This window comes from Oncorhynchus mykiss, chromosome 14, assembly GCF_013265735.2.
Source record: "Oncorhynchus mykiss isolate Arlee chromosome 14, USDA_OmykA_1.1, whole genome shotgun sequence".
NCBI lineage: Eukaryota > Metazoa > Chordata > Actinopteri > Salmoniformes > Salmonidae > Oncorhynchus > Oncorhynchus mykiss.
This window is the reverse complement of record NC_048578.1, coordinates 1,100,302-1,120,226: the sequence shown is the minus strand read 5'-3', so window position 1 is coordinate 1,120,226 and position 19,925 is coordinate 1,100,302. Positions and strand designations below refer to the sequence as shown.

General features: G+C 42.7%; 1 protein-coding gene across 1 annotated transcript; it reads right to left on the bottom strand.

The window, feature by feature from the left end:
- Positions 1-3,594: 3,594 nt before the first annotated feature.
- On the bottom strand, positions 3,595-12,438 carry LOC110488542. The gene is made up of 2 exons (XM_021560775.2): positions 9,397-12,438; positions 3,595-5,839 (listed from the first exon to the last, which is right to left on the bottom strand). The coding sequence occupies exon 2, from the start codon at positions 5,607-5,609 to the stop codon at positions 4,353-4,355; it is 1,257 nt and encodes a 418-aa protein (XP_021416450.2). The 5' UTR covers positions 5,610-5,839; positions 9,397-12,438; the 3' UTR covers positions 3,595-4,352.
- Positions 12,439-19,925: the final 7,487 nt, after the last annotated feature.

The window sequence follows — 19,925 nt, the reverse complement described above, 5'->3', positions numbered from 1 at the left end:
ACAGAGAGCCAGGACACCCGTTTCAACATCCCATCTGAAAGACGGAGCCCTACACAGGGCAATGTCCCCAATCACTGCCCTGGGACATTGAGCACTTATTATTTTTAGACCAGAGGAAGTGCCGCCTATTGGCAGTCCAACACCAATTCCAGCAGCAGCTGGTCTCCCATCAAGAATCAAGCCAACTTAGCTTCAGAGGCAAGCAATCTGTGGGATGCAGGGTGGTATACACAGCCTACATTGTCACCATATTAGCTAATGTCATAGTAAACATAGCTATACGAACTAATGCGTTAGTTAACCCACTACAATCATGCAGTGCAGTGGACAGTCAGCAAGCAGTTACACCGGCGGGCCTCGGTGGCAATAAATTAATCAAACCAAAAGCTTACCTTGACTTGGAAGCCTGGTCACACCTGATGCACTACATCATTTGAACATAAAACGTAGGTGCCTTCGTACTATTTCTGATGTACAGCGCAAGGAAATATCAAAGTCTCAATTCCTAGCTCCGGTTAGAATCCATGAGAAGCCTGGTATCTTGTTGTTGTCTCTCACTCCTGTAGCCTAGTAGTTATTGAGGTGGTAATGTCTCCCAGGAAGGCACAAGTCAAATTGTACATGAGACTCCTGACCACTACCCTGGCCTCTCAGCCATGAACCTGCTCCTGAGGATCAATAATACTCTGCTCAGCTCTCTCTCTAACGCTGCCAGGGATAAACAGAGATTCATAACAGCATACTGAGGGATAACTATGAATGTAAAGATGACAATACAGTACGTTAAAAATGTGTAGTGGTTTTACACATTCCTAAATAAAGTTGTAACACCTTTCTATGTAAGCATATGGTGAGGCAATTTTTAAAATGTGGCTAAAATGGCTATGACTACAAGGTTAAGATGTGTCTTAGTTAAAGTTGAACTGATAGCATTTTACATTCTTGATGCACCCATCCCGTTAGCGGGATCATTTTCGTCAACATCCGCTGAATTGCAGAGCGCCAAATTCAAATTAAATTACTAAAAATATTAAATTTTCATGAAATCACAAGTGCAATATAGCAAAACACAGCTTAGCTTGTTGTTAATCCACCTGGTGTGTCAGATTTCAAAAAAGCTTTTTGGCAAAAGCATACCAAGCGTTTATGTAAGGACATCTCTCTCAGTAGACAAAACATTACAAACAGCTAGCAGCCAAGTAGATTGGTCAGAAAAGCAATAAAATGAATCTCTTACCTTTGATGATCTTCGGATGTTTGCACTCACGAGACTCCCAGTTACACAATAAATGTTCATTTTGTTCCATAAAGATTATTTTTATATCCAAAATACCTCCATTTGTTTGGCGCGTTATGTTCAGAAATCCACAGGCTTGAGCGGTCACAAAAATTCCAAATAGTATCCGTAAAGTTCGTAGAAACATGTCAAACGTTTTTTATAATCAATCCTTAGGTTGTTTTTACAATATATAATTGATAATATTTCAACCGGGACTGTAGCTTCTTCAATAGGAGAGAGAGAGAGAAAATGTCTGCTCCAAGCTGTTGCGCATGCAAAACCGCTCATTTTTCAAAATAAAAGCCTGAAACTATGTCTAAAGACTGTTCACACCATGGGGAAGCCATAGGAAAATGAATCTGGTTGATATCCCTTTAAATGGAGCAAAGGCAGGCAATGGAACAGAGAGCTTTCAGGAAAAACAGCACTTCCAGTTGGATTTTCCTCAGGTTTTTGCCTGCAATATCAGTTCTGTTATACTCACAGGCAATATTTTGACAGTTTTGGAAACTTAATCTGACAATTATATGCATATTCTAGATTCTGGGCCTGAGAAATAGGCAGTTTCGTTTGGGTAAGTTTTTCATCCAAACATCAAAATACTGCCCCCTAGTCTCAAGAGGTTTAACTACTTTGCAGATATAAAACAGACAATCATAATATCAGGCAAAAATATAAAATTCCCAGTTCATGCTACAAAACCAACTTCATAAGAGGTTTTAAAAATAGGTTCTATCGACTCAAAATTTCATGACACAGTAAGCCATTGTTGGCAGAATAGATGGATGCAGTTCAATGCATGATTAATACAATTCCCCAAAACATTTCTTTGTAGTCCAAAAAATATTGCTATCAGGTTGTAAATCAAAGCATTGTTTGCTACCTCCACCCATTTGGGATGCACTGTTTAAATTTCAATCACTAAATATCTTGGAACAAAAATGAACGACTGTAAATAAGGCTGGGGATGTCAATACAATCAAACTAGGAAGGGCAATGGTCACAAGTCAGTCATATTGTGGGTAATAGTTTAGCACACATGTCAAACACAAGGCGATCCGATTTGGGTTGTCAATTCATTTTGGCCTGCTACCATACCGACCTGATTGCGCTGCACTACAAGTCACATCAAGCATTGCCAAAGTCCTCCCAGACCCACACATAAGCCAGCATCATATTATCACTAATGGTACAGACCGAATCTTCTACTGGACCGGAAGTTTAAAGTTGTTGTAGACTAAATGTTTATGCCAAGTTCCGGTTCCAAAAGGTCATTGCTGTAGCCTACATAAAATGTCACCTTGGTTGTCAAAAAGTTATAAAATAAAAGGCCTCACACGCAGGTATAAATTAGGACACACAAGTGAGTATAAATTAGTCAACAGCTGAGTCATCTACTTTATGAAAATACACCCTAATGTGCTCACATTGGTGAATTCAACTTCCGTTGCGTTGCTTTCCTTAGTTCTGTGTACAGCAGGTATCGGATGGAAAGTGACCAAAAAACTAAACCTGCAACAAAACACTATGCAAAGGAGAAACATGTAGGCCTTGTCGTGGAAATTTCCTTAATTACCAAATGATGAGAGAGCAAATCACACATGAGTCAGAGTTATGCTTAATTTTGACTTTCAACAGTTCAGTATCTCTAATGAAAAGTTGAGAGTGCCCAACATAATGGCAAATGGGTTCCTTTATAGCAAAGATCCACCCCCTCTCAAGACGACATGACAAAACACAGGTCTTAGGAACTTACACAAAGAAAATACTTTACTTCAGAGGAGTATCCCCAAAGAAGACAGAGTTGGCTATAAATTATCGTTCAGTTTGGTCTCCTAAACAAAGCTCTTATCTCGTCCTTGGTACAAAATGGTACCAAGACATTATGATATATATCAAATTGTCATTTAGATAGAACCAATTCTAAATACAACCAATCCTGGACAAACTCACGGAGAGGAGAGTGGGGCTATAGGTCAAGATATGTTTACACATGATGACCCCTTGACCTCTACCCTCTCTGCGGCCCATGCAACTTAGTCTTGACATAGAACAGATAACTGCCAATGGCCACCACTATAGTACAACAAAACACATTCTTATGAGAAATAACTCATAAGCATATCATGAAAATAAAACATCTTATCTATGTTACCCAACTAATTCTGATCATTCCCTAACATTCCCCTCTCAAGGGACTCAGTCCCCTCTGAAGAATCAGAATAGTAACATGGCACCTTACTAATAGTAGATGCAGAGTATATAATACAATTAAAAAATCTATAATCAAAATTAAAGATAATAAAGAATCAAATCCCTTCAATGTAATTATTCACCCTTCAGAAAGTTTACAATGTTTATACCATAATACAGACTTGCACCTGTTTAAACATATAGAATAATACATTTGTTGAGTAAAAATAAAAATAACAAAACATATAAATGCTCCCAAAATTACAAGAGAAACCCTGTCTAAACACAGGCATCATTACAACCTATAGGACAGTCATCCCTCTAAATCCTCATGCTTAGAATTGGGTTCCCCACTATCAGAGATATAGTCAGGAATAGGGAATAGGTCAGGGAAATCATTCATATACAGTGAACCCTCTCTATCTACACTGTCCAGTGAGAATATTTCACTGTGTTCACCTGATTGTTGACCATCAATCTCAGATTCCTCACCTATACCTACTTCATTTGCAAGCAAGGGCATAGTAAGAACAACATCAACCACTTTATTAAACAATTTCTTTACACAAATGATAATTAGCAACAGAGCAATCAGTAATATTAGACGATAGATTAACCAGTGGAAAATTGTCGCAGCCCAAGCACCAAACACTGACTGAACCCATCCTAACGGATTCCAGTTGATGTCAGGCTGGTGTTCCCTTTCGAGAACACCCCTAAGCTCTTTCAAATGTTCCACTACAATAGTCAAATTGTCATCTCCCTGGGGTATAAATGTACAACAGTGATCTCCTATAATTTGACACACCCCTCCTTCACGTGCTAGCAACATGTCAAGTGCCACCCTATTTTGTGTTGCCATGAGTTGAGTGGCTTGTAATTATGGTCTTATCATAGAAAACCCTGCAGTGGTCAAATTTACCAGGGATTCCAAATGATATCCTAGCCTATCCAACTCATGTGCATTCTCCGATGCCCCATACCAGGGGATTAAACCACGCCATAACCTTTCTAATTTTGAGGATCGTCGAGAGTCACTAGGGACATTATTGTACTGCGAGATGTCCCTCTTAATTAGTCTTAACCTGCTTGGAATAGAGGAATTAGTTTTATGCATTACCACAAGGGAGATGTTTAGTTTACCAAAAATACAGCACCCTGTCCAATTTGTGGGTAGGTAGAGATAAACTTTATCACCACAAATCCAATAATGATCAGTAAATGTTGCCGAGCCAAATTGATGAGGAGAACGATTGTCAGTTTCAGCATCAATAATGGTGTGTCCCACCCTCAGTCTAATGGGGTATCCAGAGCAGCATGTTCCCTTCTTCCAGCTACATCCTATTGGGAAAACACTATAATTGACACATGTTGACATTCCCAGATAGGATTCATTCAATTGTGGTATGGAAATATTGCTTGGATTGTGACAATGACAGGTCCTAAATGGGGTTCGCCGGGGTTGGACTTTAATAGGTTCTGGTACACGGGATCTAGGTTCTAAGATTATTCTACTACACCAATGTGAACAATCAAATCCCCCCCGTAAATATTTTGTTGATGACAAATTACCATTAATGCATTTATCCCTCAGTGTTCTACCTAGTGAAGGTTGACCCCATGTGTTCTCATTGGACAAGAGCGCCTCTAGTGCACATAGAGTGTCTTTAATGCTGACCTCTACTGAATACTGTAAGAATGGGGAGATCGCTGAATGTGGAAACAAGCTACATACATAACAGTAGGTATTTCCTAACATCAGTTCAGTCTTTACTGTATAGTTAAGCAGTGACCACCAAGTGTTTCCCTCGTGATTCCTACTGTGATGCTCATCCAGTGGATGCATTGACCTTCTTCTTCTTTCGATATGGGAGCGGCTATTGTTTGCTGGACTCCTGTCCTGAGCCTCCCGTTGGCTCGAGCTGGAGTGGCTGTTATTCAAGTCCCGCAGTGGGACTGAACGATTATCAGTCGAGTTCGTACCATGTTGTCTTTCCAGGACCGGTTGTCCTTGAGTCACAGTCCATATGGCAACTGTAATGAGAATGCTCAAGACCAGAGCAAGAAACATGATGCGTAGAGTCTGGGCCTGATCCTCCCATCTAGTCGGTGACTTCCGGCATCTCTGGTCCTCCATCCTCAGGGTCTGGTGGGCAGTATAGCACCTTCCTGCAGTGATTGGTGTGGATCCAAGTAGACCTCTCAGCTACGCGAACAGCAGTGGGGGTAATCAGCATCACCTGGTATGGTCCAGTCCACCTCTGCTGGTTCCAATGCTTTCGTCTCAGGTCTTTCACCACCACCCAGTCACCTGGTTGCAGTTTGTGCAGGATCCCCACCAGTGGCTGGGGTAGAGCCGCTTTCACCCTGGGGAAAATAGCCTACAGAACATTGTATAGAGCAGTACAATAACTTACCATGTCATCGTCGCAGCCCATCAGTGTCAGCTTGTTCTGTGGGAAGGGAGAATTAATCATCCTCATTGGTCTACCTGTCAGAACCTCATGAGGAGCCAATCCAGTGGTTCTGTGGGGCCTCCCTCGCATGTTCATCAGAGCCAGGGGGATCACAGTGACCCAAGAAAGCCCCGTCTCTGCCATAAGCTTCACCATCTTAGATTTCAGCGTTTGATTAACGCGTTCAATTAAACCCCCGGATTGGGGCCTATAGCTACAATGGGTCCTGAGGTCTATCTGCAGACTCTCAGACAAGTTCTGTATCACCAGGTTTACAAAGTGGGAGCCATTGTCGCTGGTTAATTTAGATGGTAACCCCCACCTTGGGATGATCTCCCTAAGGAGATTCTTGGCTACTGCCATAGCAGTGGAATGTCGACATGGGAATGCCTCTACCCACTTGGAGAAGGCATCCACTATCACCAGACAATATTTGTAACCTTGACAAAGAGAGAGTTCAATAAAATCCATCATTATGTCTTCAAATGGTCCTTCAGGGGTCGGATGAGCCGACAGTGACACCTCTTCCCATGTTGTTAGTCATACAAATCACACATTTTGCACAAAATTGTTCAGCAAACACAGAAAACCCAGGTGCAAACCAAAATGTATTTACAAAATCAACAACTCCCCCCTTTGACACATGATCTCTTCCATGTGACAACTTAGCTAAGTAGGGGAAACATGAATGTGGTAAGACTGGTAGCCCAGCCAGGCCCAGCCAGAGTTTCTGCACCTGGTCATATGTACATAGTCGTTTCCACTTCCTCAACTCAACAGGACCTACAGAGGATTGTAAGTCAGAGATATCAGTGGGAGAGAAGAGGTTACTATCAGGAAGTAAAACCATCTGTAACACAGGGGCCTCCAAGGAGACAGCTGCTGCCTTAGCCAAGTCAGCCATAGCATTACCTTTGGAGACAGGGTCGGAAGAGTTAGCATGAGCAAGGCACTTACAAACAGCAATTTCAGAAGGGAGCAAAATAGCTTTTAGCAAGTTATCAACAAGTTTTGAATGAGAGATCGCCTTACCAGAGGAAGTCAGGAAGCCGCGCTGTTTCCACAGAGTACCAAAATCATGTACGACACCGAAGGCATATCTGCTATCTGTATAGATTGTAGCAGACTGGCCTTTAGCTAATATGCAAGCTCTAGTGAGTGCAAATAGTTCTGCAGCTTGAGCAGAAAGGTGGGAGGGTAATTTAGCACTTTCCAGTGTGGCTCTCCATCATCCTCGGTGGGCAACAAAGTAGCAGGATTTAACACAGTGCACCTCTTCAGGGTCACATGACACATTGTCAGAAGAACATTCTGATAATGGAGTAGTCGAGCTGGTGTTAGATGGGCCGTCTTTGCCTGTGAAAAAAGAGCATGTACAGCATGAGGAACGTGTACAGTGAGTTCACACATGGCAACAATGTCTGCACAAGCCAACACAGCTTCAGTAGCAGCAGCCACAGCTCTCAAACAACAAACCAGACCTCTGGCCACACTGTCCAGCTGTTTGGAATAATACCCAACTGGGCGCTGCTTTCCTCCATGTTCCTGTGTTAAAACAGATGACATAAAAACCATTTTTCTCACAAACAAAGAGGTTAAAAGGTTTAGAATGGTCAGGGAGCCACAAACAGGGAGAAGTAGTCATGAGTTGTTTTAGTTTGGTCAGAGCAGTCAGTCCCTCTGGTGTCCACTTAATTTTGTCACTCATAGCCATTTTGTGGCCATAAATAAGGTCAGCAAGCGGCTGCACCACATCAGCATAGTCAGGTAACCACGCCCTACAATACCCTGCCATACCAGTCAATGACATCATGTGTCGTTTAGTAACCGGCTGTGGGACAGAGAGAATAGCCCGTATCCTCTTTTTACCCAGCTGCCTGCCATTGGGAGAGATGTCATGACCCAAATACCTCACTGCCTGTGAAACCAACTGTAACTTCTTCTTTGAAACTTTGTGGCCATTCTCAGCGAGAAATATCAACAGAGCCCGAGTATCAGTTTCACAAGTTTCCATTGAGCTGGAGCACAACAACAAATCATTCACATACTGAATCAGAGTGCTGCCCTCAGGGGGTATAAAACCCTCCAGATTTTGTGCTAAAGCCGCTGAAAAAATTGTGGCGGATTCCACGTAACCCGTTCCTAGAAACGTGAAAGCAAACCAGAACTGAGATTCTGGTGCCACTGGAATACTGAAAAATGCATTTGTCAAATCAATCACAAAGAACCACTCTGCTGTGGGTGGTACCGCCCCCAACAGTGTAGTAACATTAGGAACCACCGGGGCACGGGCAAAAACTGCATCGTTCACAGGCCTTAAGTCCTGGACAAATCTCCAATCACCTGAAGGTTTTCTAACAAGCAAGATAGGGTTGTTACAGGGTGATTCTGGACAGGGAATTAAAGCACCATTAGCTAACAAGGATGCATGAACAGGTGTAATACCTGCTATTGCCTCCTTACTGAGTGGATACTGTGCTCTAGACGGGCGCCTGGTATCTTTAGGAGTGACTACCATTGGCTCAGCTCCCTTTATTCTCCCAAAATCATACTTGTCCCTTGCCCATAGGCATTCAGAGACCCCTCTCAGGAGGGGTGAGTCTTCACTCAACAACATGATATTGGAAGAAAAAGAAACCTGATCAACACCATGCACACCCCTCTCAGTTGGTGTTCCCCAACTGAGTGGGTAACAACTCGTCAGTGTGCTGGGTGAATAAGTTGACCCATCAGGGCGCATCTCCCAGTCTGTAGCATCAACCAAGCATTTCATCCAAATTCCAGTATCCACCCATTCTACTCTGTCTGATTTTGCCAGGGACACATGTGGTGCGCTATCCTCAAACAGGTAGAGCTCTTTCTGTGCAGGGGTTAGATTAACCCCTAAAGCACAGAAATCACTGCTACAGTATATACCCTCACACTGCACTGACTCATTCTGTAATGTAGCACACAGCCATTGTTTCTCATAATGGAGATCTCTTGTCAATGGTGAAAAATGGGAGGTGCAATGTAAGCCTGCTTCAGACATGAAACTGCCCTCGTGGCCCCAATGGGTTTTGGCCATTGAGAAAACACGAGCAATATTGGGCACCTCATCATCAACATCCCATGCATAATACCAGTCACAACACTCAGACATTAACATCAATTGCTCCCCCTCTTCCTCCTCTTCCTCATGAATAACAGTTAAACCGGTTCGGCCACATGTTATGTTGATGCCCAGTTTACACAGGAGGTCCCTGCCCATCAGATTGACAGGACAGTGGTCAGAGTAGAGAAATTGATGTTGACACTTCTCCTCACAAAAGGAGACAGGCAGAGGCATAGTTACCTGCTCTCTGAGTGGGAGGCCTGAAGCCCCTATAGTTTTGACTATTTCATTAGACATGGGAGGTTTTATCATAGCCTTGCAGTTAATGACAGACATAGCAGCCCCAGTATCAACAAGAAATATTAATGACTCACCATTGACGCAAGCCTCCACTGTTGGCTCTACTCTCGGAAGGGTGTGACACTTTAAAAACAAATGCTCTTGTTGCTCTGAGGATTTTAGCACAACTGTCCCTGTCTTCTCATCATGTCAATACTCCTCCTCCCTGTCCTGGATTGTACAGGGTCGTCTGTGCCGGCGGCCCCGTCTGCCAGGCTCCAGTTTGTCCTCTGCCTGGAGGGACTCCTTGTGGTCCCCACTGTTGCTGTTGCTGGACCCTGTGAGGTGGCCTGACCTGCCATTGCTTGGGAGGTGGCTGCCACGGCTGTTGTTGGAATGGGGCTGTCCATGCATGTGCTCCTTTTCCTCCTCTTCTTGCCCCCTCCTCTCGGGCCCCTCTTCTCGGTCCGCCCCTGTCTTTGTTCCTCTGTGGATTCGTTGGCTCAGAGCAGTCAGCAGCAAAATGACCCGGCTTCCCACAGTTGTAGCACCTGCGCACTCCAGCCCCTCGTCCTGTCCCTGCTGGGGCTGCTTCCTGGTAAAACGTCATCTGGGCAGCCTGTAGTTTCTGTGTCTTTACTTTTTCTTCCTTTATTTTTTCTTCCTTCTGAGTACTCTGTTGTCTCTCAGCATGCTAGCAGTGCTGTACCACCGTTGCTAATGGCTCAGTCTCCCAACTGATGCAGGTAGGCAGCTTTCTCCAGGTCCGGTGTCAGACCCCTCACTAGGGCGTCTTTCAGCAGATCCCCATATGCATGTTTGTTTGGTCTGATACCGCTGTGTAGCCTGAAACAGGTCTCAAGTCTCTTTCTGAAAGCCTCCAGGCCCTCATCTTTCTTCATAGTGCATTCTCTGATAGCAGTCCAGTCAGTCTTAGTTGGATACATCTCCACAATCCTGACCAGCAGCGCCGTTATCTGGTCCTGATATGCGCCATTCTCAGCCCACAGGTAGTTGCAATCAAACTGTCCCTGTACATCCACCTGAGTCCCAGTTTATTTTTACAGATATGGGCTATCTCAGCAGCAGATGGTTTGTACTGACCCACTAATACCCTCATCTCTGCTGAATATTTCACAGCGTCCTTACTTGGGTCTACTAGGTCCTCTACAATGTCTTTGATTTCATCATGTCTCCACGTCCTCTGGACATACACAATGGGGTTCCATGCTGCGGCGGCAGCAGCATTAGCATCATCAGGTCGAGGCTGAGGGTTAGGACAGGCCATCAGAGGGTATTGATGATACATGTCTGATGCTGGGTCGTATTGGAAGGGGGTAGAGACACGCCTCTCCGTCCTGGTCCATAGACAGTCCTTCAACGGGGGAGTCAGCTGGGGTGCCCCTCCGTCCTCACTGGAGCTGAGTGGAGGAGCCTTGAGAAAAGGATTGTTGATTTTTTTTCCTTTCTGGCGTGCTCCCCCCACTGCGCCTCCAGTGAGACTGGCCGGAGTCACTCCAGGCCCTGTCAGGACTTCAGCCAGGCTCCGTGCCAGACGATCAATCACCGTGGTGTTGGGAGAGACAGGGGGTGGGGTTGCAGGTTGTAGTGGTCTTGCATCCAGCGGATCAGCAGGAGGCGCCTGAGGAGGAGGGAGGTCCGGCAACACTGGGTAGAGAGTTTGAGGAGTACAGTAGGGAGGGGGACAGTCTCTGTCATCCATCATCCTTCCTATTCCTTCTCACTGTTTCATCTTTCCCCTTCTTTTCTCCTTCCTCAGTCTGAACTACCATATTCTGACAGGGTTTTCCCCAAAATGTGTCCTGTCTTTTCTTCCGTCTGTCAGCTTCCCTTTCCCATTTCCTGAATTTCACCCAGTCAATTTGATCCTTTTTTCCTAGTTTACCTTCCTTCTCTACCAATCTCTGTCTTACCTCATCTAACAGCGTCACACTTAGTGTCCCTGTCAAAGGAAAACCACCCTCTCTATGCCATAGAAGTACCTGTTCCAGAATATCCCTACCCCATTTATCTACCATAACCTTCAAGGCTCCAGTCGGAGGGTCCGGAATGCCTGGTTCTTTGCACTCGCGCGCGCCCATGGCTCCTTAGTCTCACACACACAATCTCACTCCCCCTCTCTCTCTCACACACACACACACACACACACACACACACACAGGGAGAGATTTTTTTTTAAACAGGAATTCCTTAAGTACTTAACACAGAATTTTACTGATCACCCACACAGGATTGGTCAGATGCTCACACAGAACTGGTCAGATGTCCACACAGAACATCAGAACATAAAAAGGTAACCCACACAGATTCAACCTACCGCGCCCACACAGAACGCTCCTAACAAAATACTCACACAGAGTAACCCAGGGCATACCTGGCTAGCACATTTAAAATAATTGGAATTCACCACCTCTGAGAGTCACTTAGACAATCACACAGATACACAGAATGAGGTCCTTCTTCCACTAGGGCTTCACCAAGCTCTAAGTCCTATCCAACTCAACTTCAAATGTGGTTTGCTCATCTCACCTCTTTTTTTTTTTAAATCTTTTTTTTACTATGTTCGGGATGTGGTATCCACTCGGCTCGCTGCCTCTCCGATCTTAGGTTGGTCCATCTGCTCCGTTCTTGAAGTGTGGTCTCCCTGAGATCCCGAGTTTGAGGGATCCCTTGTGCACGATTACCTAGGTCATCAGGAGCGGTCACCGAGTGAAGATTCACATCCTATCCCCGTCGCCAAATGTCGTGGAAATTTCCTTAATTACCAAATGATGAGAGAGCAAATCACACACGAGTCAGAGTTATGCTTAATCTTCACCTTTAATAATAATTAAGCTTTTTCAATAGCATTTTGACTTTCAACAGTTCAGTATCTCTAATGAAAAGTTGAGAGTGCCCAACATAATGGCAAATGGGTTCCTTTATAGCAAAGATCCACCCCCTCTCAAGACGACATGACAAAACACAGGTCTTAGGAACTTCCACAAAGAAAATACTTTACTTCAGAGGAGTATCCCCAAAGAAGACAGAGTTGGCTATAAATTATCGTTCAGTTTGGTCTCCTAAACAAAGCTCTTATCTCGTCCTTGGTACAAAATGGTACCAAGACATTACCCCCACCCTATGATATATATCAAATTGTCATTTAGATAGAACCAATTCTAAATACAACCAATCCTGGACAAACTCACGGAGAGGAGAGTGGGGCTATAGGTCAAGATATGTTTACACATGATGACCCCTTGACCTCTCCCCTCTCTGCGGCCCATGCAACTTAGTCTTGACATAGAACAGATAACTGCCAATGGCCACCACTATAGTACAACAAAATACATTCTTATGAGAAATCACTCATAAGAATATCATGAAAATAAAACATCTTATCTATGTTACCCAACTAATTCTGATCATTCCCTAACAGCCTATAACAGCAACATTTGAGCAATAGCCTAGGCTGAAAACATATGAGAGCGTTTATCTAATGTTACCTCCTTAGATTTTAGCTCATCTTGTTCTGGCTAGCATTAGCTAGTTGTTGATCTTGGGCTCCCGAGTGGCACATCGGTCTAAGGCACTGCATCTCAGTGGTAGAGGCTTCACTACAGACACCCTGGTTTAAATCCAGGCTGTATAACAACCGGCTGTGATTGGGAGTCCCATAGGGCGGCACACAATTGGCGCAGCGTCGTCCGGGTTTGGCCGGTGTAGGCCATCATTGCAAATAAGAATGTGTTCTTGACTTGCCTAGTTAAATAAAGTTTAAATTATATATTTTGTTGTTGTTGTTGTTTATGTGCATAGGCAACTAGAACGCATTTGTGAATGCATTCTATTGATCTAAAGTCGCGCTGTTGCTGCTGCCTGCAATCAGGCCCATGTGGCAAATGGTTTATTTACATGTAGGTCTACTGTAGCTCTGATTGGCTATGGCCCACCAGTCTGCGTAGTCTCAGGTCCCGTTTTATTCATTGCAATGTTAATTGTCGAAACGCACGTCTACTTTGCCAGTCTATTTTGCTAAAGTATTTTCACAAATGCCTTACTATACCTAATTCCCAAATATTATATGAATTTATGAAAATTTGAAAATGACCATATCAAAGTGCTCGCTTAAGATAAAAAAAAAGTGTAATATTCTTCCTGGGGGTGTATATGATCACATTTTAATATGATTGCATGTTGCTAAAACACTGTCAGTTCCACTTTAACAGACAATATTTGGTGCTCCAGCTGTAGCCTGCTACTCTTTGGATAGCAGGCATTGCTCGCTAAGGTCTCCTGAGCGGCTGAAGCAGGTATTCCTTCATGGATGTAACATTGTCTTACTTGGCCTGCGGTATGAGATCTACTGCCACATTGGCTGTAGTTATGGATAACTTCTGGGTTGGAAAAGGCCCACTGCGGCCAGTATATACTTGCCTGTACTGTCAATGTTATTGAGTCAAGGGTGGTACATTTATTTTTCCTCCTTTTTGCCCAGCAGCACTCAATTCCCTCTTTAGATACTTTGTCAATGAAAGCCTTTGCGCTGAATGCCATTCACCAAAAAAAACTAATGGTTTTGCTTGTCCAAGGCTTTTGTGTCCAGGAAGATGCCACTCAGAAGGCTGGTCAGTTCCAGAGCACAGCCTCTTTACCTTGCTTCTGCCCCTGGTCTTGACTTTGTTCTCCAAATAGAACCAGCAGAACCAAGCTCATTTACATGAAAAATATTAAATGTACAAGATTGATGGTGATGTAATGCATTTCTGCAGTATGCCTGCCTGTAGAGATATTTCCTAAAACATATAATGACTCCAAATCAAGTGTCTCTCTTTGTGTTCTTCAATCTACGATTTTCTCTCACTCTTTCTTATGGTTATCTTTGTGATTGTATGTATATCTAAACAAAGTCAAAATAGACAGCCAAGAACACACAAAAAACTGAAGTCGGAGTTGAGCTCCTTTCTACTGCAATGCTTCATGTTCATTTTATTTTCTGTCAGTGAGCGCTGAGCCTGGAGTATGCTTTGCTACCACATTTACAAGTCTCTTTATTCACTTTACCATATGTGTGGCTGAATGCTTGAGAAATGGGCAAGAACAGTATGCAGATCTCCCTCGCTGAGTTGAAACAGTATGGGAGAGCATATCTATGTTATTCCACTATTTTAACAGAAATGCAATAGTTATCTGACAGTTCTCTTAATCGCGGGTCATGGAGGCACAAAAATGCTGGGATGTGAAAAATACAGGGCTGCTACAGGGCCATAAACACTGGTGCAGGTCCCAGAGTACTCAGCTACAATTAGCCATATTGGGGCCATATTTGAAAAGCACACATTTCAACACATTTGTACTTGACAGTAATGATAATGTCCCACGCTGAACTGACCACTATTTCTGGTCATTTTAAAAGTCATGACGGGGTAGAGCTTTACCTTCATTCGATGAAAAGTCCCTTGCTCCCTTCTTCTATGGCAGCTGTATGATTGCCTAAATGGCCTGCATCCTTAACCTTTTTGGGATAGGGGGGGGGCATTTTCACTTTTGGATTAATAGTGTGCCCAGAGTGAACTGCCTCCTACTCTGTCCTAGATGCTAATATATGCATAGTATCATTAGTATTGGATAGAAAACACTCTTAAGTTTCTAAAACTGTTTGGATGATGTCTGTGAGTATAACAGAACTCAAATGGCAGGCGAAAACCTGAGAAAAATCCATCCAGGAAGTGGGAAATCTGAGGTTTGTAGTTTTCAAAGCTTGGCCTACCGAATACACAGTGTCTATGGAGTCAAGTTGCACTTCCTACGACTTCCACTAGATATCAACCGTCTTTAGAATCTTGAATGAGGATTCTACTATAAAGGAGTGGCTCATGAGACCTCTTTGAGTCAGTGGTCTGGCAGAGTGCCTTGGTCTCATGACGCGTGCTCCCGACAGAGTTACCTCTCGTTCCAGTGCTTTTTTTCAGACATAGGAATTCTCTGGTTGGAACATTATTGATGTTTTATGTTAAAAACATCCTAAAGATTGATTCCATACATTCCTAAAGGACTGTAACGGAACTTTTCGAGTTTTTGTCTGGACGAAGTGCTCGCGCCTCATGAAGATGGATTACAGGGCTGAACACGCTTGTTTTTAACATAAAATGTTTTTAGCATAATGTTATGTTTTTAACATAAAACATCAATAATGTTCCAACCGGAGAATTCCTTTGTCTGAAGAAAAGCACTGAAACGAGATGTAACTCTGTCGGGAGCGCTCGTCATGAGACCAATTTGGGAGAAGAATTGCAGCTGCTATCAGCTCAGGGCCGTGAAACATGTGGCTGAAACACTTCTTCAGTCTCAGTTGTAGCGCATCCACCAGAGCTTAAAGTACTTCAGGGACAACTTGATTCGGTCAAGTTTTGTGAACAGCAGGTTGATAGTTGGAAGTAGCAACCCCATCTGAACATTGGTTTCAGCCTGCAGGATATTGATGGCCTTTGCAACTGGGATCATGGTTGCAACATACTCTATGAGTTCAGCAAGATTAAACCTAGGAATAAAAATATATATCATAATAAAACAAAGGGGACAACTAAACATTTCACCTGATTTAACTACAGTAATCAATGGCTGGATGAGTAGTTGACTAAATGGATCAATGATAGTGTATGTGAAACAGTTATTAGTTCAAGAAAAGGTCTTGGAAACACTGCAACAGATTTAGACAACATTCAAGACCTTAAATTATGACAAAATAATACATCATCCTTTCTTACTTAGTCTGTGCAGAGAACTTGACGGCCGCCTCTCATTTGTCTTAACAATCCTCAGGAGTCTTTCTACAGCCATGAACCAGGAGTTCCACCTTGTAGCATTCTGGCGCAGCAGCTGGAGGTCGCAAGCATCTTTAACCGTTCCGGCTGCAAGTGTGGATCTTCCGAACTTATTCCAAAGTGCTTGGTGAGGGACACTTTTTTGTAAGCCTCACTGAATGTTGCTTTCAGGGCATCGACTGTAGATACTAAGGTGAGTAGGTGGAAAGCACAGCGCTGGTGCTTCGGCAGCTGGTACTCAGAACCATCATCTTCATTCAAGATCGTTGCCACATCAACAATCTCCACTTCTTCACTCACCTCTTGTTCCTCTCCATCATCTTCCTGACCACCCACTGCTTCCACTGTCTCGTTGTTTTCATCTTCTCCAAAAACATGGAAAGCTTTCAAGAAGTTAGAGCCATTATCTGTTGTTATCCTCACAATCTTAACACAGATTTCAATCCCAGAACAACAGCAAAGGACCTTGTGAAGATGCTGGAGGAAACAGATACAGAAAAAGTATCTATATCCACATTAAAACGACTCCTATATCGACATAACCTGAAAGGCCGCTCAGCAAGGAAGAAGCCACTGATCAAAACCTCCATAAAAAAGCCAGACTATGGTTTGCAACTGCACATGGGGACAAATATCGTACTTTTTGGAGAAATGTCCTCTGGTCTGATGAAACAAAAATGAATACTGTTTGGCCATAATGACCATCAAATGTTTGGAGTAAAAAGCGTGTGCAAGCTGAAGAACACCATCTCAACCGTGAAGCACGTGGGTGGCAGCATCATGTGGGGGTGCTTTGCTGCAGGAGAGACTGGTGCACTTCACAAAATAGATGACCTCATGAGAAAAGACAATTACAGTGCCTTGCGAAAGTATTCGGCCCCCTTGAACTTTGCGACCTTTTGCCACATTTCAGGCTTCAAACATAAAGATATAAAACTGTATTTTTTTGTGAAGAATCAACAACAAGTGGGACACAATCATGAAGTGGAACGACATTTATTGGATATTTCAAACTTTTTTAACAAATCAAAAACTGAAAAATTGGGCGTGCAAAATTATTCAGCCCCCTTAAGTTAATACTTTGTAGCGCCACCTTTTGCTGTGATTACAGCTGTAAGTCGCTTGGGGTATGTCTCTATCAGTTTTGCACATCGAGAGACTGACATTTTTTCCCATTCCTCCTTGCAAAACAGCTTGAGCTCAGTGAGGTTGGATGGAGAGCATTTGTCCTACTACTGTAGATACATGTCAAGGATGAAATTAAATATGTTTGTTAATGTGGCTGATTGTTAATGGGACAATTGATAACTACAACATTCAAAGTAGGGTAACCGGAGGTGGTCCCTGCACAGGAACAGCTCAGCGGAAATTTCAGAGCGCCACCTATAGTACTATAGTATAGTACTCGATAAATCTCAAACTTTCATAAAAATACACATGCAAGGTACTGAATTAAAGCTACACTCGTTGTGAATCTAGCCACCAAGTCAGATTTGTAAAATGCTTTTCGGCGAAAGCATGAGAAGCTATTATCTGATAGCATGCACCCCCCCCCCCTCCCCCCCCAAAATACCAGCACGACACGTAAACAACAGATTTTGCGGTAGCCGGCGCTACCCAAAACGCAGAAATAAAATATAAAACATTCATTACCTTGGACGAGCTTCTTTGTTGGCACTCCTATATGTCCCATAAACATCACAATTGGGTATTTTTCCCAATTAAATCCGTCATTGTATACCCAAAATGGCATTTGCTGAAGGCCAGTCTGATGCTGCAAAAAGCCCATTTACAAGACGCAACGTCACTTTTTAAAATTACAAAAGTCGCCTATAAACTTTTACAAATCACTTCAAATGACTTTTCTAAACCAACTTTAGGTATTAATAAACGTTAATGATGTATCAAATTGATCACGGGGCGATCTGTATTCGATAGCAGCAAGTCTGGAAATCATCGTCCATTTTTTCAGTTTCACAACATACTGTGGTGCGCCTCAAGAAAGGAGGGGGCCTATTCGTGTTGTAACCAAGGATAAATTAGATAGTAGTAGATAGATAGTTTACCCTCTACAGATCTCGGTAGGCAACTATATAAAGTTTTATAAAGTCCAAAATGAAAGGACCATGAAAAGTGAGTGGATACAGGCTTGCAACAGTGAGTGGCTATAGGCTGGACACACACATAACTTAATAGAGAGGCAGACATATACTCTATATAGGAAAACATTATGATACAGTTTCAGAAGAAAACAATATTTTTATCAAGACCTCTCTAGCTGAGTTATGATAGCTTTTGGCAAAATATTAAATCTCAGAATAGAGTCCAAAATCAAAGGTGAAAAAAAATAATCAAATTGGAAATTATTCTCACTCTGAATGAAGTCTGCAGAAACCAGAAAGGGAAAATGAGAAAACCCACATATATAATAAAGCTAAGGGTATAACTGTGTGATATCTTCTTAGAAACGTGTTTTGTGGTCTTACAAATGAATTCATGTCCTGTGAGCAAAATAGTGGCAAAAAGTTCTACACCATTTCTTTTTTTCTTGTATCTGACTTCAAAGGGTGCTCTTTCAGTCAGTCAATGTATTGAAAGAGTTGGATGCCAAACCCTTGTGGCTATGTGGTAGCTCCTCAATCTTGGACTAAATCAATATATATCAATTTGATACAGTACAAGGATAGCGTCTCTAGAGAGAAATATTAAACTTCACTGCTGTTGACAAAATTTTGAAAACAGAATCACTGGGATTTTATGATTGATCTTGTTTAGCATATCTTCTATGGTTGATGTTGTGGATAATTATGTGTCAGTGCATTTCTATTAATGTCTTTTTCCCATTTTAATTATATGTCATTTCTCCTTCACTGGCTTGCCAAGACTAATCACTGTTGGTTAAATATCGAAAACATGACATTATACACTAAAGCTCCATATTAGCTGTGTCAAACCCACACTGATGTGGATGAAAATATACATGAGTGTTTATACTGTATGTGTCTAAATGCCTTCCCACACGTTTCTGTGTAGCTTGCTTTTGCAAAAGGTATACAAGTGGTCAGTCAATTGAGGGACAGAGTAACATTGTAGTAACCTTGGTAACTGAACAACAAGAGAAATGGAAGTATTTTCATAGCCAGTTAAAACAGAAGTAATTCAGATGAGATACAATGATGCACAGAATGACAGTCGGGCAAGAGTTTGTGATGTACTGGACAATACTTACAGTGCCTTGCGAAAGTATTCGGCCCCCTTGAACTTTGCGACCTTTTGCCACATTTCAGGCTTCAAACATAAAAATATAAAACTGTATTTTTTTGTGAAGAATCAACAACAAGTGGGACACAATCATGAAGTGGAACGACATTTATTGGATATTTCAAACTTTTTTAACAAATCAAAAACTGAAGAATTGGGCGTGCAAAATTATTCAGCCCCTTTACTTTCAGTGCAGCAAACTCTCTCCAGAAGTTCAGTGAGGATCTCTGAATGATCCAATGTTGACCTAAATGACTAATGATGATAAATACAATCCACCTGTGTGTAATCAAGTCTCCGTATAAATGCACCTGCACTGTGATAGTCTCAGAGGTCCGTCAAAAGCGCAGAGAGCATCATGAAGAACAAGGAACACACCAGAAAGGTCCGAGATACTGTTGTGAAGAAGTTTAAAGCCGGAGTTGGATACAAAAAGATTTCCCAAGCTTTAAACATCCCAAGGAGCACTGTGCAAGCGATAATATTGAAATGGAAGGAGTATCAGACCACTGCAAATCTACCAAGACCTGGCCGTC